Source organism: Papilio machaon, chromosome 5, assembly GCF_912999745.1.
Source record: "Papilio machaon chromosome 5, ilPapMach1.1, whole genome shotgun sequence".
Taxonomy (NCBI): Eukaryota; Metazoa; Arthropoda; class Insecta; order Lepidoptera; family Papilionidae; genus Papilio; species Papilio machaon.
Window position 1 is genome coordinate 2,424,256 of NC_059990.1, and position 24,298 is coordinate 2,448,553.

The 24,298-nt window shown below is 34.0% G+C and overlaps 1 protein-coding gene across 2 annotated transcripts in view; it reads left to right on the top strand.

The window, feature by feature from the left end:
* Nucleotides 1-22,666, top strand: part of LOC106715702 (cyclic AMP response element-binding protein A) — an 81,652-nt gene extending 58,986 nt beyond the window's left edge. For both annotated transcript variants that reach the window (XM_045677957.1, XM_045677958.1), the window contains 6 exons: nt 12,633-12,831; nt 19,190-19,386; nt 20,715-20,865; nt 21,185-21,372; nt 21,511-21,654; nt 21,804-22,666. In XM_045677957.1, coding sequence (XP_045533913.1) covers nt 12,633-12,831; nt 19,190-19,386; nt 20,715-20,865; nt 21,185-21,372; nt 21,511-21,654; nt 21,804-21,992 — 1,068 coding nt within the window. In that variant the 3' untranslated portion in view covers nt 21,993-22,666. The remainder of the gene's footprint in view (nt 1-12,632; nt 12,832-19,189; nt 19,387-20,714; nt 20,866-21,184; nt 21,373-21,510; nt 21,655-21,803) is intronic.
* The last annotated feature ends 1,632 nt before the right edge of the window (nt 22,667-24,298 follow it).

Consider the following 24,298-nt stretch of genomic DNA (forward strand, 5'->3'; position numbering starts at 1 on the left):
AAACTTTTTGTTCGCGATAGCGACTGGATAATTGATAACCTCCTTCTTTTTGAAGTCGGCTAAAAAAGGTAAAATACAATTTTTTAAAGTGGTTATAATACCTGTTATTTTATATAAAATTCCACTCTCATCGTATCAGCTTTGATAGTTAATTTAAAAGGGATCTACACTTGTTTGTATGATATATAAAAATTTTATATATCTGACTAAATTGTAACATATAATAGTCCACTGTATTACGAAGTACATCCCAAACTGTTGTGTACGAACTAAACTGTAATCCACTTGTTACCACCAGGTAACAAATATAGTTTAACACTGCTGAAGTTTTCGTTACTGGTAATATTACGATCGTAAGGAAATGTTTCAACTGTCCGCTCTATGGATGATAAATTTTTAATCAATTGCCATGGTAACTAAAAATCGATAGTCCAGATACAGTCCTGTCTGATAAGATGTAAATAGGCGGGTGAGAGGAGTGGAACAATGACGTCATTGACACCATAAAATTCGTCTAGACGTCGATGACGTCACTCCGGTTGCCATTCAAAGGCTACAGATGTCACGGTAATGTGACACGTGCTACCACATCCGTGAATCATTCCTCAAATCTCTTATCGGAAACAACTTACAAGTATAAAGATTTTTTCCTCCGTATACTCTAAGTCAAAATAACTGCCTTTTTAATATTCAATGTTTAGTTGATTAGAAGTCTTAGCAATATAATTCTTAATAAAACTTTTATTTATTCTCTGTATCAAATATTAACCTACAGGTGTTAAATAAGTCAGATCTGATCTGTTGATACAGACGAAGAAACAGTTTAGAGACGACGAAAACCCTCATATCCTTAACAAAAAAAAATCTGAGAGTATCTAATATTCTTTAAACTGTTAACCTCAAATGCGCTAATGCAATAAATGCGCTATTTTATAGACATGTTATAATTTAATAATAATATATAATTAATATACAATCACTTGCGATAATAATTGATAAAATATATTAAAGAACATACGAGTTAAACATAACACAAAATTGTCATTTTCCGTTAAATACAAGGCGTCAGTGTGTCCGAACGATATGTTAATTTTCTAGCATGTATGTTGCCACCCAAGCTTAAAGGAAGAAGGCTTCGTATAAATAAGTAATTATCTGAGCATACTCCCATATTCCCATAATTCGTAGTGACGTGAGGAAAATGTGACGGAACTGAATTTTCCTCTTGATGGCCGTTTTTCCAACGAATAAAATCTACGTACATTATCAACAGGAAAATGCTTCATATATTTGGGACAAAATTAAGACACTATTTTTCTACTTATGATTTTTTTAAAATTCTAATACAAATTAATAATTTTTTTTATTGAGTAGTCTTTTGTTAACATTTTCACTTTGATTCACAACTTTGCTTATGCCATTCTGTTAACGTAGTGTTAGTTATACTTGGAGATTTAGTGCTAGAGTGCTAGTGGTAGTTAGAGCTTATTTTACGATCACCATTTAATTGTTTCATAAAACAAAGCTCTTTAATACTTTCATTACCTAAATAATCTTAATGCCATCCTTTTTATTATCTTTTGAAAATAGAAACATTACCTTTCTGTGTACATGATCGTCTTTTGAAATCAACAGTTTTATTGATGTAAGCAATGCAACATTTTGTACGCGACAGTACCGCAACATTTAGTTATATCTAGTTCTGCGAAGTCGTCAATTTTCATGTTTGATTTGTTAAGGTGCAACCTCGTTTTGCAAACGTCCATGTAACTCGGCCGGGGAACTGAATCACGAACTGCGCTTCTAAGAATTGTTCAAGCAACAGTTTGACTATTGTTAGAGCGACCAACATTTTTATTATTTGTGAGATTTTCCTTTTGAACTCGTTCATTGAAATATCGTTTCAAAAATTACTTCTAAAACTTTTATTTTAATTACATTGAGATCGTTCTTACATTGTCATTGTACCATTGGTAACTATCGAGTCTATTTAAATATTATCTTTAAGCTCTAGATTAATCCTGAACTTTATTTACCAATACTTATATAATTATAATACCAGGAAGAGTAATGCTAATTTACATATTTCCAGTTATAATGCTGGATTTATTCACTTGGCTGAAATAATGTAAACTGGGCATTAAAAACGTTGCCATGGGAACTTATCTTAGTTTTTTCAAGGAGATTCAAGGGGATGAATATAATATTTTGTACGACTGTTTTGGGAATGGAAATCCACAATTTGCCGATGTCGAGTAGCGTCTTATAGTCCGTATCATCTCGTCTCGTTCATGGATACCTCATCTATTATTCGCCGACCCATTTTTCAATGCGCCGTTCCACATTCATACTGATGCAACAGATGCTTGTCTCAGTAGGGATGCCTCTGTGCCATGCTTTAAAACATAATTCGCGTAACTAGCCGCTGACAAGTTTATGCCATCAACATGTTGCTTGATTTCATGCTCAAAATAGATTTATGGGATGATATTCAAGACTTGTTTCTTCGACATGCTTCTTGTTGCAAACAATTGAATTGTGTATCATGATTTTAAAGTAGTATCTACTTTTTTGAATTGGATAAAGAGGCAAAATAATTATGCTTAACATATAAATATTTGGAGGTTCGTTTTTTACACTATTTTGACTTTGCCATTGCAAAACATGTCTAATTTAGTTTGTTTGTTGAGAATCTCCACATTTTTTACATTTTATGTTATTTTATTATCATCCTACGTTAATTTAAACGAAGGTTAAAGTTAATTTGTAGAGTTAAATTTATCTCCCGTAGAGAGTTGTATGACTTGCAAATTGTGTTTTGAATTTTAAACAAATACCTTACCTTGATAATAGCATATTACAAAGTAATACATAGTTATGAGAATCGTTTTGATTTTATTAGTCTCGATACATATTTAATGTAAAATATGATGAATTGTGCAACGACCATTGTTAATCAAAGTACTTTTACACTTGTATCTTTTGTTATTTAAAATAATACAAGCATAAGGTTACTTAATTTATACTATTTAGCTTCTACTTATCTATTAAATAATAATGCATCTATATATGTTCTATTATACAAGACTCATTACAAAACTTCACTGACAACCTCCGAACAACTAACCAAAGTTTCAACTGTCCAGTTGTTTAGGAGCGTATAGATCATAGTCATTTGTTTTTATTTCTGAAACATAAAACTTTAAGTTTTCAAGTATCAAGAAGTGTGCTTCCATAACTGGTGCAAGTATAATTAATTTTCGAATGTGGTACGTATGTTTATTGCGAGCAAGACAAAACGCGCAGCGAGCGCCAATCGAGATAATGGTCAATACGAAAACGGTACCGAGTACGGAGCGAACCGGATGCGAATCAACTATCGGCCGGTGAAAGTAGACCTCACAAAAAATGCTCCCATTCCTTGCGCCCGTTGATATTTCATGAGACATTCTCTTCAAGCGCCCAGCAAATAGATATCTGAAGGATATTATTAACATATTTTTTTTATTTTTCTCAACAAACTGGTCATTCGAGTTGTGACAGTAACATGTTCATATAAATGTCGACCGACAATCGATAAACGTCGTTGTAGCACGTTATCCGCTCGCTTTAAGCTTCGCTGTTAACGCAAGATCAAACAAAAACTGTTTTATAGACATAAGCAGAGGCCCAACGCTTACACCAACTTCTTTCACTAGCAGTTGCCCGCAACTTCAACCACACGAAATAAAAAAAATCTAGTTATAAATATAGACTATGTCAGCCAGGGATAGTGTAGCTTCAAAACAGTGAAAGAATTTTTCAAATTGGATCAGTAGTTTAGGAGCCTATTCAATTCAAACAAACAAGCAACCAAATCTTTTCTCAAATTGTTTCCGTTAATGGTGATCGGTAGAAAAAGAAGAAGCAGGAGATGAACTTTACATTATCAAACAACCTTCATATTCATATTTTGAAATAGTATAAGCGCAGGTTTCCATTGTAACAACACATGTACGAAAACATATTGGCATCCCTCTCATTCACTATTTAAAAACAGAGACAATATAATGTCGTTGCACTATCAGGAATCTGGAGGTATTCCACCTTAACGACAGACGTTAGAACATTTTGTAAACGTTGAAACGACGATCCGGAAACAATAAAACGCATGATAAAAGTGGTATACGACTATTTGATTTTTACTAATATGACGTTATTTTGTAAGAAGAGGCTGAATTTGTTTCGTTGCATAAAACAAGGATTTTTTCTGTAAGTGGAACATCGCGAAGGGCCTTGATTGTACATGAGTTTCGGTAGTGTAAGCCCACAGTATGTAAGGCTTTAAAGTTTTATGATAAAAAAATAAGTAAACCGATATCTTAAATTATTTGTGTAAATTTTAGAACACCATAAATATTTGTCATTCCTTTTGGCCATCTCTTTATGCAAACCGTTTTATTATTCTGTATTTTAAATTTTATTCAACTTGTTTTAACTTAATTGGTTTTTGGATTAGAAAGTTTTTTTTATAAAGTGGAAGGAATGCAATCCAGTTTTAAAATTAGTAATTTAAAGACTTTTTCATAATGTTATTGCCATTTTATATTACCTACAGTATTAATTAAAGCATCATCTTGTGTAAATTTATGTGCAACAGTTTTAAATTTTCGGCCAACAAAGTAAAAAAAAATTTAGCGCTTATTTTAATAGACGTCACAGTATTAACATCAGTCAACCTCCAATTTTACCGTTCAAAAACAGGCATATCGACTACAAAAAATAAATAAAAAATCAATACCTTCGTCATTCCACTAGATAAAATTAAATTAAGCCGGTTGTTGAATATCGTATTATACTATATTTATTGAACTGGTTTTATTCCTGACATGTCGGTAAACCGGGCCATTGCAAAAAAGCACACCCTGTGTAATAACACGTTAAAAGTGCATTAAAACCTAGTTATCCTTGCATTTAGTCCGGATTCGAACTGAAAGGTAATGAATTCATACCTCGGGTAAATCTTACCGACCTCATACAACTTCCACTTGCCAAAAAAGAGTTGATGATAAAATGTTCGTACGTGATTATTGTCTTTGACTTTTACAGTTCGTAATTAATCTGTCAACTTGTGTTTACAGGTAATAAATTACAGTAATATTATTGCAATTTTAATTCTGTCTCTTTTGTAGAAAATCACTTAGACTTCCTACTTTTTTTTTCAACCGAGTTCTCAGTTTATGCAACAATATCAGCAATCTGCCGTAAGTGTCTCCTTGCACTAAAGATAGGCGTCATGTTAGACATAATGTCATTGTGGATAGAACATTAACGGACTTTCTATAAACAGTCAAAGATAAACAGCACAAAAATAATTTTTATATCTAAATAATAACGTGAGAAGTTGCAACGTTCCGAGATGCATTCAAACAATTACTGATCAATACTGAATTACCGGAACGAATCCCTCAGCACCATTACGAATACGCTTTTAAAAAAAAGCTACGCAATAAAATAAGCTTGTCGGTAATTGATTACGTACAACGTTTTATTTGTTGTCTCTTTCCCGCAAATGAATTTTGCTTAATAAAAGAAAAGTCTTTCAGTAGTTTAACAGTTTCGGCTCTCATATTCAATGAATCGTTGATAGATTATTTTGATTAATCGTGCATTGCTCATAGATATAACGGTACGCTATTTTATGTCTAAAAACATGACCATAAAGAGCGATTTTTTTTTCTTGACAAAATGTTTTAGTGAAGCCATTTAAAATTATCACCAATAGTAATACCATATAGTGATATACAGTAATACAAATTTACATGTTTCTTTTTATGTATTATACAACATATTTAAATACGTTTTTTGTATCTTACTAATATTATAAACTAGCTTTTACCCGCGACTCCGTCCGCGCGGAATAAAAAATAGAAAACGGGGTAAAAATTATCCTATGTCCTTTTCCTGGTTCTAAGCTACCTGCTCACCAATTTTCATTCAAATCGATTCAGCCGTTCTTGAGTTATAAATGGTGTAACTAACACAACTTTCTTTTATATATATAGATTTATATACGATATGGATTTAATTTTGAAACTTAATACAATGAATTATTAAAGAGATTGTAACATGTTATTTTACAATCTTGTTTAGTCATGGATATGATTCCTAAGTGATTATATTTTAATTAATGTAATACATGTGTCTTCGTCCAAATGTATTAGGCCCCGTTATGTTAAAGAAACGTGCTTTTTTATCATCAATCTAAAGGTCACAACAACATTGTGTTGCGATGATGCAAAATGACCTTTATGTCGACGTGTGGAGAGATAAATTTTAATTGGCATTATTGTTATGCTACCAAAACTCGTTAATCACAGCCCCCCAGCTATTGATCGTGTGATTAGGTCTGTGATTAGGTCGATATCACTATATCTGCGTGTTGCTTTAGGTGTTAACATGCGCAGTAATGAACGATCGAGAGAAATTGCTCTTACGACTCGAAGTTTGTGAAATATTTATTATTACAATTTGATATTGAAAGTTATAAATGTTTTTCAATAAGACATCAATGTTGAAGTTATTTAATTTATAAATTTGAAGTATTTTATCATTGAAAATGTCTTACGGTGAAAAAAAAACTTCGTGATGTAACTTACACATATCTGCGAAGAAATTCAATGATATGTGTGAAGTCAACCCGCACTAGGTCAGCGTGGTTGACTATGGCCTAGTCATCCCTAACTTAGGGTAGGCTCCGAGCCCCTCAGTAGGGAGGTATAGTGAGCTGATGATGATGATTGAAAATGTTCGCTCTGTGATATTTCCTTTGCAGCCATGATTCATAAATTAAATCATTATGTATTAAGTAAAGGTATGTTATATGTTTCATACAATTGTTGCTCTAGTTTCATGTAACCGGTACAAAAATCCATACATTGACATACATGTTCGAACACGCATTAATTTTCACTTCTCAATCATGCGGTACGGGAGTGGGGTCGATGCGGATAGTTGCCAATACTAGTTTCTAACTCACGAAGCGAGTTGCCTAATTGCACGCGCACACGATTCCAAAATGTGTAATTATGATTTTTTTATTTATTTATTTACATTTAACCTTTGCGGTTATGCGCATCACTAAACGTGACGGACGATCGTGTGAATGGTAAGAATAGATGACATACTTTGGAAACCTTTTTTACGTTTTTTTTTTTTTATTTAAACTTTTGTATTGATGAATAGCAAAACACATAATGATGTAAACATAACGTTGCTGAATAACATTTATACCTTCAAACCTTCTACAAAGATTAGTTGTGTGGTAGAGTTTTTTTTGTATTCGCTATTGACTATATAAAGTAATACACAACACAATCATGCCTATAACCCAGAGGGGTAGGCAGAGATTCCGGACCTCCATTTAGTGTAGCCAAATGCACCAGACGGAACGTGACAGGTTGCGAGCCGCGTCACCGTTTTTTCTCCCGGGAATTCATACATATGTGTATAAATCGAAAAATACATTAGTACATGGCGGGATCCGAACCCAGGACCTACAGATTACAAGTCAAGTGCTTAACCCCTGAGCCACCGACGCTCTCTATACTGGGCTCTATATTATGTAAAATAATACTGGGTTAGTAAGACACTAATTCAAGTAATCAATCTAAAACAAGATTATGTTATCTGCAGTTTTTTTCCTCTTTTAAAAAGTACAATTTATTCTTTCTTTTATATGTTTCAATGGAAAAAGGTTAAAGAAAAAGCGCATTGGAAAGCATGCCGTGTTGCGATTGTGTCGAACACGAACTGAAATAAATCCGGAACAGCACTACGTAACTGTTACTTATCAAAACACAAAGCTGAGTTGATCGTAGCGAATCACTTTCACGTTGACACTTGGCGAAAATACATTTTATCGTACTTCGTGCGAACTACTCGTAATACATTGGAAAATGGGTAATGAGAGTCCAAGGGACCGTGATATTTTTACTCGCTGATAGAAGTTTCTCGCTTATGCAAAAATTCGACTGTTCTGTTTTAATTTCTGAAGTCATTTCGGCGTTTTACTAACCGCGGGTACCGGAATATGTGCACAAAAACACACAATCTATTTGAAATATAATATGGGTACAATAAAATAATTCCATCTGGAACTTTGTACTGTATCTATGGCTGACGCCATAATAGCTTATGATCACTAAGCACCGAGATCGTATTTTGTTTCGTACAAGATCTACACAATAGCGTACTTAAAAGTAAAATAAAAAAAAAACTTTGATTTACCAACAAAATTGGGACGGTTAGGTAACAGAAGGTAACATCGGAAGGTACAATACAATGAAGCTATTAGGTACTTTATTTTAATTATTTTAAAACTCATTGAACACCAGTTGCAGTATATCGGAAGAGTTTAGACGTACAATTTCACACCTCACATCAAACTAATACCCCGGCACTGATTTCAAGTAGAAAGTGAACACTTAAATTCTCGCTGCAAAGTCGATCGGAGACGTTACGTCGTGTCTAATTGTAACAACTCATGCATGCAACGAAACAGGCACGAAAACATACTATAATAAGCGAGACAGTGGTAGGGGACTTCGAGTTACGAACGAGAACTCAATTAGTATGATATAACGCTGCTAACAATTTGATATCTTAAGGAGATAATATTATTGTTGATTTGTTAGAACAATACCGGTTCGTCTTGTTTAGACGGATGTACCATTAAAATAACTTTTTAATATTTATGACATTTAGTTTTAAATTACATAAGTACGTTGTTGAAATTTATTTTTAATGATTTTTATTCCTTAACATAAATACGTTATTGTTAATTAAAAAAAAATTGATGTGACAATAGGAATAAAAAATATGCCATTTTTTCCGTCCCTCTCTTTCCGTTTCTCTTTGGCTTAATATCAAAGACTTGTACTTTTTATTCTTTAATTACTTTTAAGTTTTTTTTTTTAACATTATATGGATGTTTCTGCAGTGGAAGCGCACGGTAATATGAAGTGTTAACCGGGCCTCAGAAGCCACTTACGATTGTAGTCACGTACGGAATAGTTTACGGTTCGGTATTTCCCACAAACGGCTGAACGTCGAGGCGGGACCCTAGGGGCAATAGCCTGCAAGTCGCGATGTATTTGGGTACTGCATAAGTATTAGGAATGTGCCTTGAATTTATAAAATTCGATCATAAACAATTTATAAGACATCGAATTATTCGACGTACAAAAAAACTGAAAAGTCATTAATTACTCATCATTTGTTATTCCGAAAGTGTTTAACTTGTTGTGACTTCATTGACATGACAGAAAGCTTGGTATTTGAAGCAGTGAAAACTCACACTTACGATGTAAAGTCATTTATGGTTCAACCTTGACCAGTTATAAGATGATTGATGATCATTGATTTAAAAATATGGACAAAAATTGCACAGATCAAGCACCTTACAGACAGGACTGTATTTAATAAGCAGTAACTAGTTATCTTGATAAATTACAAGACAATTATTCGCTCAATTCAATTATATCTCTAATCTTTAATTAGACCAATTAATCAGACACAACACTGAGACTTTAAAAAAGCTTTAAAAACATATTTTATCAATTAATTATGAATCCGATTGAATAATAAAGTTTGTAGGCATTTTAAACTAACTATGAAAAAAGACTGAACTAACATGTAATACAACTGGAAACGTACGTGTGTTAGATACGCCACTCTCCCATCAGTCGAGCAAATAACTACATCTGCAGCTAACATAAATGCTTAATTTAAATTCTACAAAAAACATAGAAAAATAGAGCCAGGCACATGTACGACGAGGTCAATATAACGTATCAATTCGCGTTTCTAACGCCACTCCATTATCGTTGTCCCTCACCTTGGCGGAGAGCAAGTGCGGTGAACGAACGGCCGCCGAACGCGGTCGCCGACCCCGCGCCCGCGCCCGCCCGCCCCCGCGCGCACACTGACTGCTTGATGAGCTTCCGACACTAACAATATAAGCCTCAGGATATTCAAAAACAAAATACCTTATTCAAAATTCATCCCGTTGTATTTAATAGGGGGTGAAGACTCAATAAGTGGGTCCCGAAAGGCAGAAATTGACTGATTTCCATTTGGCATAATATCGCCACAATTTTCACAGTCCTTTCTATTGCTACGGTGAATATGTGTAGTAGAATATAACTTCAATATGGACTTTATATACACATTTAGACTCTTTCACTAGATACTTTCAGCAACCGAAATCGTGACCCAGAGTTTATGCGTTCAAATCATTACATCAATAAATTACTTTAGCGTGAATAAACCGCGTGAATAATTAGGGTCGCTTCTGTTCATTGTTTATGACTTGTACCCGAGCTGTTAAATTAAATCATTTAAATTGTAGCTGTGGTAGCATTTTTATTTTGATTTATGTACTCGTATTAAAAATAATTCATATACGAACCGATAATAATTATGAATAACTATTCAGAAATTAATAAACTTTCTAAATTCGTTGTTATAAATTACGTTTAAAAAAACACAGCTGCCGTGTCGTGTCCGGAGTCATTTGAATTTTTAAAATTCCAAAATCTTATTCTAACGACCTAAATTAATTTTGTATAATGTTATTTTCTACATTTTGAAATCTCAAACCATAACTTAATCACATTTAAATACCATTTAGTTTAGAGAAATTTAAAATGAACTATCTCCAAACAGAACTCGTTTATAATTATTTTTTCTTAAATATATTACAAAAATTTTATGACATTTTGCTAGGCCTAATGTCTAACACTGCTATAACTACACATAATGCTTCTTTTTAGCCGACTTCAAAAAGAAGGAGGTTATCAATTCGACTGTATTTTTTTTTTTTTTTTTTTTTTTTTATGTGTGTTACCGCGAAACTCGGCCCCTGGTGGTCCGATTTTGATAAAAATTATTTCAATCGAAAGGAAGTGCTTGCAGGTGGGTCCCATTTTTTTGTTTTTTTTTTTAAATAACTAGAAGACTAGTAGATTTTGAATATAGCTTCAAAATTTGTTGCGGAAATTAGGGACATTTTTGCTTTCAGCGCTTACGTAGGCTAAACTATAGGACCTACATAAAAATGATGTATGGCGAATTGTAGCTCTTTAAATGTGGTAAATAAAAGTCCGCGATAGCATATATCTATCTTTTATAGTTTTCTCACAATAACCATTTTTTTGGCCAAGAAATAATCATAAATATGTTAACCATAATTAGATAAAATTAGAAAAAAATCGTTGTAAATTGATGTAATTAACACCTCTTTATTGACCGGTGACAGTTCACATTTGCTGCGGGTCCATTGCCTTTCGTCTCTATGTGATAATAGGCTTAGCAAATATCCGTATGAAGACTGAGGCCACTCTTCGCGGAAATGTATACGTTGGTAAGAAGTTCATTAACACTCAAGCCATCAAATACTTTGCATAGAATATTCATAACACGTAGTTTAAATTGTATTAATTAAGATAAGTTCAAATTCAACAAGAATAATCACCGAAGAAATATATTTCATACTATATATAAAAATAGCTTTATAATCCACATCATTACTTTCATCCATAATGCTAGTTTCACACAAAGGCAAAACAGTGCAATAGAACAGTGCAGTACTGCTATTGTTTTATTAGTAAGTCCCTTCGTATACAAGACTAAGTAAACCTTCGAAACCGGCGGTTTTAGTGTCTAAGCGACTTACGCAATATAATATAGAGGTTCGTACACAACCACGCGTTGCTGACACTTTGTAATTTCCTTGTTAACGCCGTCGTTAAGATTGTCGTGAGAAAAGTGTACAGTTGACATTTTTTTAAATTCGTTTTAGTCGTGTAGTAGGTATGCCTGACCGCATAGACAGCTCACGTAGACGATTCAACGTAGTGTGTACGAAGTGTGCGCTACGCGATACTCGCGACGCAATTATATCTACAGTATTAGTTGGTAAGATTTACGTTCCTTGTGTACGAAGGGCTTATGTGTGCTTTCAAACGATAGTGCCCTGTCATACCGGTCTATCTCACTTCTCTGCCCTCGTAGGAAAAATTACCAAGATGATTAGGCCTTGTACACACGCACATTATAGCAGATGAAGTCACAACACACGGCAGCAGTTTCTTCTGAATCTGAATCTAAGACGACAGCGACGTGTCGCCAGACGTGATTGAAATCGAATGAAGCACCGCTTTCATGCGGCATTGATCACAATACGCCGATAACATAGCTGCCTTTCTGAGAACCCCTCCTTTAACAAAGTTTAAATAATTTATTAATAGGGTTTTAGAATATTCTAAAACGATAGTACTAAATATATATTTTCTTAATATCACAAAGTAAGGGTCATTCAAAGATTATACCGCCGCTATTAATTTACTTCCGTTATTCTGTATGCAATTAATTTGTCATCTTAATTTTCAGTACGATAGCAAATTCTGTTGCATAATTTTATCCTTTTGGTCATTCCTATCCAATAATGTATACTCTCCTTTACTACCTACAACTAAAAGGCCGTAAGTAAGCCTTCTATTGCGGATGTTCATTACAAAAATTATCAATATCGACTTTATTGATTTTATATATAGTCCCAGTTTCTAATAAATCTATGTCCCGCTTTACAGGAGATGCAAGATGTGTTGGACGAGGACTCAGACATGAGCGACTGGCTGGTGGAGCGCGAGGCGAAGTCGGGCGTGGTGCTGCACGACCGGCTGATGACAGATGCGCTAGGCGCCGTGCCTATCAAGACAGAGCACTCCTACAGTCTGCACTCCGACGGAGAATCCGCCCCGCCTTCGCCACACCACACTAAAGTCGATGGTAAGCTGACTAACGCTTTAGATTTACCATAACATATCGTTGTCTTTGTTTTTTTCAAACAAAATTAGTGGGATGTCAGTATATGTTTTGAAAGATAACACATAAAAAGGCAAGACAAAGCATCTATGAATCAGCTAAATGTGTTCTCTGCTAGATTGGTAGATAGATAGTGGTAAATAGTACTAGTCTTGTAAATTTGCCATACTGGCAAATATTTCTGATTATATTCAATAATATTTTGTAATATTAGCATCAACAAATTTTTAAATTTTAATAAGTATTTAATTTTATTACAAAATGCTTTGTTATAGTCGCAGGAAGGAAGTTTCTAGTCACGTCTTGCATTGTATACTAAAATATCAATCAAGCGTAATTTTTGGAAGTTCCGCTTCTGTTTGTCGTGAAAGCTTTCTCTATGATGTATAAAATTAACATAGTAACCGTAGGCTTCCATTGTCGATACTTGCATACATAAATGTAACCGTTTATTTCTCGTTCTTTCTGAAAAAAAAAACATGAGAAAACCGACAAAGTCGACAGTCGATACTCATATCATTCTACACGTAAATATTAAAATATATAATAAATGTGCGAAAATATTATTAAAAAGTTGTTTACCTTTATATACCACTAGCTTTTACCCGCGACTCCGTACGCGCGGAATAAAAAAATAGCAAAACGGGGTAAAAATTATCCTATGACCGTTTCCTGGTTCTAAGCTACCTGCCCACCAATTTTCAGTCAAATCGATTCAGCCGTTCTTGAGTTATAAATAGTGTAACTAACACGACTTTCTTTTATATATATAGATATTTAATAAACATATTGATATTTTAAAATTAATCAATTATAAAGTAAACAGATTTATTTACACCATAAGGTATTTACCATTTTCCCACATGACATACTCTGATATTTACTTATGTACATGTATTTAAGAGTATATAGTACATCGATGCACATGTTAATTACGTGAAGCTGCAGAGATGTTGATTTTTTTGGTATTTATAAATTTCTCCAGACATTACAATTAAAAAAAAGAAGATAAACACACTGTAAAATATAATAAAAAGTCTTAAATTGCTAGATAAAATAACCTTGTTTCAATTTAAAAAGTGCTTATAAAACAAATTATGAAACAAAATGTCAAATAAGATAAATAAGTGCGTATTCATTATCGTTTATATATTTATGTATGTTATAATAATATGTTTCAAGTTACGTGCGCTGCGTGCATCTATGCGATATTTATTTTTTTGCAGTAAAAGCAATTATAGTCACGTTATACCAAATCCTGCTTAATCTGTAACATAGATAATAATGTTTTTCTCTTTAATTGATTCAATAAAATAATATGCTAGTTTTTCACGTGATTATTTCTTATTTGGTTTAAGACATGTTTGATAAAGTTAAAATCGTTAACCATCTACTCAACTACGAATACTTAAAGCATTTTTAACATAGCAAGATTCCTCAATCTTATGTCCAGAATATTCAATATTTATCGAGCGAAAGTGGATGACATCTTACTATCTTACTAATATTATAAATGCGAATGTTTAGATGGATGTATGTATGTTTGTTTGAAGGTATCTCCGGAACGGCTCAAAGAATCTTGATGAAATTTGACACAGATGTCTGGAACATAGTCTGGAATAACACATAGGCTACTTATTACGTTTTTTGTTCTTGCTACATTGAAATTGTTATTTATAAAAAGAATGTTCCATGGTAGTTGAGCTATTTAAAGAGTGTTGTCATTCTGGTTTGCATAAAAAATACCCGTGCAACTTGCACTTGCCCAGCGGGTTCTCAAAAATGTGGATGTGGTGGTATACGGTTTGTGCGTATTGATTACTATGAAATGAAAATTGCTGTTCATTAGCAGTTAATATCCATATTTTTAACAAAAAGCAACAGATGAGGAAGCGCCACGAAACTCAATTTTCATCATCAACCCAGTAAATAAAACCATATTTCGTGTATGAACTTCATTTGTTTAGGTTTAACAACCAATTTTACGAAAACGGGAGTATTATATATAGATATATAAGAAACTAGCTTTTACCCGCGACTCCGTCCGCGCGGAATAAAAAATAGAAAACGGGGTAAAAATTATCCTATGTCCGTTTCCTGGTTCTAAGCTACCTGCCCACCAATTTTCAGTCAAATCGATTCAGCCGTTCTTGAGTTATAAATAGTGTAACTAACACGACTTTCTTTTATATATAGAGATAGAGATATATACTCGTACACGAGAACATATTCCATTTTTGAATTTGATTGGAAATCAATATTATTATGTTATGTGAACTTAAGCGAAACGAGTCAAATATTTTTCCATTAGCGTCCATTTGGGTATTTTATCAGTTTTTTGGTTAAAAAAAAATTGTTATTCGCTGTAGGCCACAATAAACAAAATGATATCAAACCATTTAAATTACTTCGCCAAAAACACGAAAGCTTATCCTAAATGTTTGATGTAGGCATTGAATTTATGTGTTTATTTTATTTAAGTTTTTTGGAATATCCAGACTAAATAAGTTCATTCTGTCATTAATTTTCGTTTTGTTATTTTTTTTAATGATTCACTTTTCGGAATTCATTTGAGAACCCAAAACATTTTTTTTATTACATTGAACCCATAATAAATTATTCAAATAGACAGGTTTTCTATATGACTTTTCTAGAAATCAGTGAGCATAGCACGAATATTTGTGACAAACGCCTTCGTATCGTAATCGTCAAGTACGTTAAATTTTTTGATATAGGTACTCGATGCCTGATGGGGGCTTTACTACAAGTTTTGTCGATGAAGATACGATGTTGCTTGTCACAAATATTGGTGCTAGGCTCACTATATTGTGTTCAACATAGCGATAGGATTGAAATAACCAGGAAGTCAGATATGTTATCTGTCACATGTGTCTAAAATGCACACTCATCTGATTGTGTTCTTGATAACACAATACAATTTTAAGGTGGGCTAACACTGCTGAATTAAACTCCTAAAAAAACGTAGTGCAACAAGAATAATCATGTAACTTTAAGAAAAACTCGAATGAATAGAGAAATGAACTGGCTGTATTTAATTTCAAGAGATATAAAGAGAGTATAAATCGTAAAGATGTAAAAAAGCAATAAGGTCAGACGGGAAATTACCTTGCCCTTATAACGACCAAGGCGCCTTTATCAAGTAGTTACCTTTTACAGTCAATCAAAGTCACTTCCCTTGTAAATTTTTCTTTATTTGTGTACAAACAAAAAAACTTTTTCTTGACACAACTTAGATCAAGTTATGTTAGGTCAGGTTGAACAATGTCTTTAACGAATCATAAAATATCGAACGTAAATTAGTCACCTCTGGTTACCTTGAACTAAAACTCTGTTAAGAGGAATTCAACAATAACTTAAGCTTTGACTATTTATTTAGAAAATAGAAGGTTTGTCTTGACACAAACTGCATTCAATGCTTAAGAGAGTCTTAAATTTTATTGTAATTATCATTTGTATTTTTTTTTTAATTTTTTTTTTAATTTTTTTTTAAATCCATCGCTTGAAAAATCATCATCAGCTCACTATACCATCCCCACCGAGGGGCTCGGGAGCCTACCCTAACTTAGGCTTGAAAAATATTTGTCTTTATTTTAATTTGACTTCACGTTGTCTATAGAGTCTATCTTTATTCAAAGAAATAAGGCATTTAGGTTAAGAGAATTTCAGTTGCACATCAAAAATTGAATGTGGAAAATATTCCGATTAGATCATTAATAAACTGTTTGCATAATTTTGTTGTTAAAGTTAGTTAGGCTATTATCTTTGCATCGTGGATGTTTAAATGAAACGTTGCCGACAATTCGCTGACGGTTTCAGTGAAAGGAATTCTGGTGAGCTGATGTTGACTCATGTTAACATGTAAATGTCAGCCGTCTATAAAGTATCGACACAAAGTCACGAATACTCAGATATATCGATTAAGATATCAAATAATCAAAAATCTATTTGTTAAAAGATTTTAATAATACATGTAGCAGTCGGATTGTTATATTCGACATGCACAAAACGTCTAAAGTTTTCTTTGTTGGCGCTATCAAGATAGAGTTACAGATTTTTATGGATTGAATACTTTTTAGCTTATTTGATTTATATCATTTATAATGAAATTTGTTGCTTTTTTACTGTATAATCAGATAGCTTCTTTATCTATGCACTTTATTGATATATAAATCTATAGATTAATAAAGCTTTAGCAACTACAGAAGATTACAGCAACTATATTGAGAGTATATATTTTACGACAACGGGAAAGAGGTGTGTGACGCCCATATTTAAATATTAATAGCTTATATTGATGTGTTCGTTTTACAAAGGTTAGTTATGCTAATCTAAACTATGGGACTCTACTTGCATATAAATGCAGACGTCTTCTATTGTATAAATCAAAGACTAAAGCATTATTTATAGGAATATTTTCTATTGATAACATTTATTACAACACGCGTTTAGAAACTGTAATAGTAGGAATGAATTCTTTACAATTTTTACTTCTATGCTTTACAAATGTAAATTATTTTTATGTCTTCGTGCCTATGGTTATTGTTATTAGCCTTTATTGTTTAAACATTGAATTTTAATTATGTTCAAGGCAAATACATTTTTTTATAATTAGTAAAGCGCTAACTTAAATGGTATTTTCAGTTTCAAAACACATATTGATATCGGAATTAAATGTCTATTAAATATCAGCACAAATTAAATTAAAACATAGCATATTTTTTAAATATACCACAGTTAATATTCAATAATTTAATTGGAAAGCTTATTGAAATGCATCAGAAATAAATGAAACCAAAAAAATACCTTTTCTGTATCCCTCTGAGTCCAAATTTCTTTTTAATTATTCCGCCCGCGTTAACTAACGGTAATGCTCACAACTTAACTGTTAATTTTAATTTAAAGTTGCCATGCATGATAAGTTTATAAAACGTATGAAAATGCTTACAGAATATTCCAACCCCTTTCTTTATCTATTTTCCAAAACAGCAAAAGCATAAGCATAAGTAAGTCAATTTTTCTTTTTGCTTTTGTTGGTACAATCGCTTTACTATAAAAATCTTGATTGCTTTAAAATTGGATTAGTTAAAATGACTTTCGGTAGTCTGTTAACTATAACCATTTCAGAAAAGGTTTGACTTTAGTATTACACGAATAAAATATAAGAAAGACTATTGTAATTTTATGTACAAAACTTCATATCGTTTTTTAAGTTTGTCCAATTTGTGTAATTCTAGACAGTAAATATTATATACTGATGAGAAGTTTATTAACATCATAAAACTGTAAATACAACTATTTTAATGTTTTAATTATTCATTAATTAGCGAACTATATCGTTGTCAATCAATAATATGTGTATCTAAAGTGTGTCGGCTTTTAAAGGCGGTAACATCATATAAAAATAATAATTTAGGTATAAATTAACTACATTTCGTGCATATAAAGTACCTATTTTATAAAACAAGAAAAACAATTGACCTCTAAATTTATCTGAACTTTGATCTTTTACATGCAGTTATCTAAAAATATTTGATCCTTGTTTTCTTAAGTCATAAGTGATCGATGTTTGAAATGGTACATTGAAATACTATCAAGAAATTATATATTAAATGTGTATGTGAGCAGCTAAGTCATCGACAAAATCTATTTACATATCTTATATCTCCTAAGTTTAATAATTATGAAACTTCGTTAACCGTTAAAAGTGTATACTCGTAGTAATAAACTGGTTAAACTTTATAACTCATGTATTCTGCTAAACCAATATTGAAAGAGGATACATTATTTTACCTTATGGTTATATCATGTCTTAAAATAATTTGACCATTAAAGCTAAGTACAGATTAAGGTTGCGTCATTGAATGCTAAAACAGGAGTGTGCTCAATGCATTAGACTGGCTTATTGTTAACGATCAAACTGTGCATGTACGCGGATATTAGGAAATACTGTAACAAGAACTGTAGTACTCGTAGAGTAGAACTAAGATTAGTAAATAATGTGCCTATAAATATTAGCTCATTATTTAATATCATTAAATTTAAATACCCTATGTATTCTTCCTGCGAACACAGCCGTACATCCGCATACGAATTTTATAATTAGTAATAAATAAGATTTATTTATGGACTCATAGAAGAAATTGTTAATTGATTTTTTTTTTGTATAATTAGAAAGTTTTATTAGTAAAAGTTTTGCTAGCTTGTTCTGACAACATTTTGACATTTTAGATTTTTTTACTCTACGTTTCATTTCACCGTGCACAGCTTGACGTAGTATTTATTAAATGCTATTGCTTTTCAGACATGGAAGACGAGTGCTACCCCGCAATCCCGGCCAGTGCGTGGCGCAGTCGGCGGCGCTCCAGTTCTCCGCTGGTGAAGGCTGAACCCAAGTCGGAGCCAGAATCGCCCGCCTCCTCCTGCCCGCCATCGCCCTCGCCAACACCCACGCCGACTTCTGCGTCTCTCACACATCTCGACTATGTCATTGACCACACGGTAACATCCTTACACTTTGCTTATACTAAAAGCACCCTGTGAACGATCAAATTTGTTTAGTATTCAGTATATGTTTCTAAGTTAAGGGGGTAACTAGGCCATAGTCAACCACATTGGTCTGGTGCAGGCTGGTTGGCCCCTTGATGGGGACGTATAGTGAGCTGATGAGGATGCTACGGTTCTATGTGTTTTGTAATATTTCATGAAAAGCTTTGATACAACCAACTAAATCATACACAAAATCATAAAGAGCTGTCTTCAGAACTGTCACAGAAGAAACTCTTTCTCTGGACTTGCCAATTAAATTCCGAATAATTTGTTTAGTAATGACATAAATTTATCTAATGAATAAATCATTGTGTTTGGAGTCGTGTCTCATGTACTCGGAAAATACCTATTTATTAATTGTACTCTTTGTTAAATAACTGTATTGAAGACAAAGAGATATTTGTCTTGGTAAAGTCACGAACACGAATTCTATACTTCCAATGCTATGTCTTTCAATCCTATTTCATAAACAAGGAATTGTTAACTTGTTATTAAAGTAATAATATCTGTACTAACCTAATTTTTCTTAAATTATATTTTCCTTTTTAAACCAAGGTCCAATAGACATTTTTGATTCGTTCCGTGACTGATTTGCAAACTCTTCGCGAATTCTTTACAATCTTCGAACGGCCGTGCAAAAATACTTACGGCAATTCACATTTCTTTACCGTATATAGATTTTCTTCTTAGTTAATTAACATATCATAAATGATCACAGGTCCATTTTGATCATGATCACATTCCAATTTACTGGCTAGTTTGTTAGTAGTTTCTATTAGAAAACAGCTTTTTATCAACGAATCAATATATTGTAGCACACAAAAGTTATAAAGAATTTCTCATTACTTGCTCACCGTTACATTAATCATCCTCGCCACTTGTGAGAGTATTTCTAAAGACTTGCTTCTTCACTCCCATTGCTGGAGGCTGTACGCAATGACTAGACAGAAAATATAAGGTCACTCGAGTTCGTACGGCTCGACATGATAATCTTATCGAAACAATTTTTCACGAATTATTTCCTTAATTATGGTAATTTTGGGGAATAACATTTAAACCAATATAATTATGCGAAGTTTTAGAATATACATCTAATGTTTTCATTGCAAACCATTTCCCGTAACTTCCTTAAAGGTAGGATATGTTAATTTTATCTGATAATATTTATCAGAGTAAGAACAAAACTTACCCATTGAAATATAAGGCTTAATTCAATAAACTTGTCGTATTTTAACATTTTAACAGAAATAGACTGAATATTTATGTGTGTGTTGTTGCAGACGGGCACCATCCACATGCCGCAGGCGGTGCTGCAGCAGGTTGGTGCGGCGGGAGTGCCGCAGCTACTGTTGAGCGCCGCGCCGCGCATCGCCGGCTCACTCTCCGCCAACAAGCTCTCCATCAAGGTCACATCCAGCTCCGGCACTTCAGGTACGGCGCTCAGTCTAGCGGCCACCACGACAAACAGAAAATAATAGAAACTGTAAACACTAAAGACTATCGCTTAACATTCGTTCTTACCTCCGTTGTTTCCCGTTCTGTGTGGCTCCTTTGAGTTGTATAGCAATTGTAATACAACTATACCTTTCGAATCAATCTAATTAAGACAGATTTTTTTTTTAAATATCATTGGTCCTTCCCGAGATGTGTGTCCTCAAACTGTTTAATTACTAAGTCTCACAATTGATTAGTGAGATTAATTTAAGTAGTAGATTTCTAATATTCAATCTAATATGTGCTGTTAATATAGGTTTTAATCTGCCACCGACGCCGCCATCGTCGCTTTCGTCGTCGGACAGCGAGGGCGCACTGTCGCCGGCGCATGAGCCCGCACCACCAGCGCCCGCAGCGCCCGCGCGCCGCGCTCATCTCTACGTCTCCCAACATTCACAGCACTCGCGGCAGCCCATCAACACGCCGCTCATCAGCTCACAGCCGGTAATATACTGATTCAACCCAACGTTGCCTCAAAAATAACGTAAAAAGTTGCCATAAAAATTCTTACTACATACTTTGACCATAACGGAAACTTAAGAAAAAGCTTAAAATTATAAAGCTTAAAATGATGTGTTACAGAAAGGGTCAACAGGAACCTTAGTGCTGACAGAAGAAGAAAAGCGCACACTGCTGGCGGAGGGCTACCCGGTGCCCACGCGCCTACCCCTGACCAAGGCCGAGGAGAAGTCTCTCAAGAAGATCAGGAGGAAAATCAAAAACAAGGTCAATTATAGCTCTTCTCATTTCATTATTTTGCCGCTAAAATTCACCGCTCTGTGGAGTATTAATTATGAACGTAATTAAATAAAACGACTTAAAACTTTATATCTCTTTCGTCAAATGAGTCCATTAATTGTTTGTAATCTTTACAGATATCTGCACAAGAAAGTAGACGCAAGAAGAAAGAATACATGGACCAGCTGGAGAGGAAGGTCGAAATACTAGTGTCGGAGAACTCGGATTACAGAAAGAGGGTGGAGACGTTAGAGCAGAAGAACGCGAGTCTCCTGAGCCAGTTGGCGGCGCTGCAGGCGCTGGTGACGCGCACCGCCAGGAAGTGACGTCACTGCGCGCAGCACTAGCGCCACCGGCCGGGGACTTAGCGGGCAAACCTGACACTAAACAACATTAGACAAAATATTTTTACACGTATTTGTCTTGTAGTGTTACGATTTCATCAGATCGCAAGCTCGGATGTGCGACATGCGGATGCGATCATTTGTTTTTTTTTTTTAATTAGAAATGTGTCCATATTTTATTTATATTTTAACTGTTATAACTGATTCTATAGAGTCTATTTTATTGCATTCTGTTAAATTAGTTACGATTATATATTTTACCTTCTTTATTATGTTTGTGGCTGCACGTCCACTAATGCCTTTGCCTCAATTGTCTTTAGTACAAATGATACATTTATTTGACGTCAGTCAGCTTGCGGTCTGATAAAAATTTCTATATAAAATTGTGCGAATCAAATCACTTAACATTCCCACATTTCCAATAAATATATAGTATAAAATATAAACAACGACACTGTCCGTATATCGGAGTGTATATTTTAATGTATATTTTGGATGTAATTTACAATTATACGAAGTAACGTAATTAATATTCAAAGGGAAGGAACGTACGAATGGTTGCTCACTCGTTAAGTAGGTACTCCGTGTTTAAGGGTTTCCAAACTGTGAAGTGCCACCCTTAGGTTACGTCCACGAGGGCGCCCGCGCGGGTTTGAGGGGGGAGGGTCATAGGGAATTACAAAAGGGATGGCCGTTACTGGAACATCGAGGTTATCACATTGGTGATGTTTATCGGTTTAAAGTTATCGATATATTTTGATGAATACCTGTAATGGTAATGTATTTTTATAAATGATGTTGGAATTTAATTGGAGTTTTCATCGGTATCGCTATTGATATTGATCATGACGTCATTACTATCTCATTATATATACATATATAGATAGAATCGACTATAGCTTATGGAAGTATATAACATCGATGGTCTACGGCCCTCCCTATTTCGTATTGGGCTCTTATTATAGTTGTCTACGCGTGTTGTTTGAAATCTCGTAATATATATTGGACGCTGCATGGGCGTCACAACTTAGGCGTTAGTTTGTGCGTGTTTTTTTAAATTAAAATATGCAATTAATTTAAGGATTACAATCGTTACCCACGGCATACGACGGTATGCGCGGCGCCAGCGGGCGACCCGCTTTTACTTCATAATAAATGTACTGAGATGTTTTATCTATTGTTAACCATTTTATTATTACTGGCCTAATTATCCGATATCGATTTTTAATTGAAGGAAAAGGCATGTGACTAAACTACTTAATGAATTTTGGTTATCTCTCGAGCGGTCCGCGGGAGAAGCGGCCGCGGCGGGCGCTCGGGGACTTAGCATAATATGTAAGGCGCGCGTCTTACAGGTTAATTTTGAATTCCATGAATTTGCATTTATAGCGAAATGTGTATCGTCCTAGAGATTTTTATCATTTATTTAAGAGTAAAGTAAGATGTGTGCATCCAATAGCGGAATTATAAATGACCAATTGTCAATGGAAAACGATTCGTGTATCGTTGACGTCTAGTCTCTACGTAGCGAGGTGAGCGGCGAGGGCGCGGCGAGAACGCGGCGAGGGCGCGGCGGGCGGCCACTGCTCACACATTCGGTTCGTACTGCGCTGTTTACATCGACAAGTACAAATAACGGCATGCCTTTCACTAAAAAAACTCTATACTGACCATAACTTTACTAAAAAATATATATGTTATTTATTAAATTTTATAAGAAAATAAAATTATATTTGTATTGCAACGAGCAACTGTTTAGAGCCGATGTTCTTAGTACGGATACGGAACAATGACTGCATCTAGCTAAGACTCTGTTTGTGAGACTTGGTCTCAAGTGAACTGAATCTCACAGTTTCTTCTTCGCCCCGGTGTTATCATAATGCGCTACAGTGTGAAGCGCAGCCGCGGCACGTTGCTATGTCCACTAACATTCTTTCATACTGAACATTCCATTATGCGAGTGACTTAAAGTGAGCTCGAGTACTTATATATAAAGAAACTAACAAATACCATTTCTATGTAGGAAATTGTTTGCTTTGTTCTTGTTTACTGATACGTTAATATTATAGATTATATTTAATTTGTTTTGTTTGGGTAACAGACGTATGTAGAGTACGGGGACGTCGTACTGCGACATTCGCGGTACTTTTTCAATGTATGTGTGCAATTGAACCTTCTCTTATTTCAAATCATTTAAAGTTCTTCCTATTTAGTGATAAGTAAATGTTATATTTATATTATCGCTGGAATATATCGTATATTTCAAATATCGCTTCACGAAGCGTCTA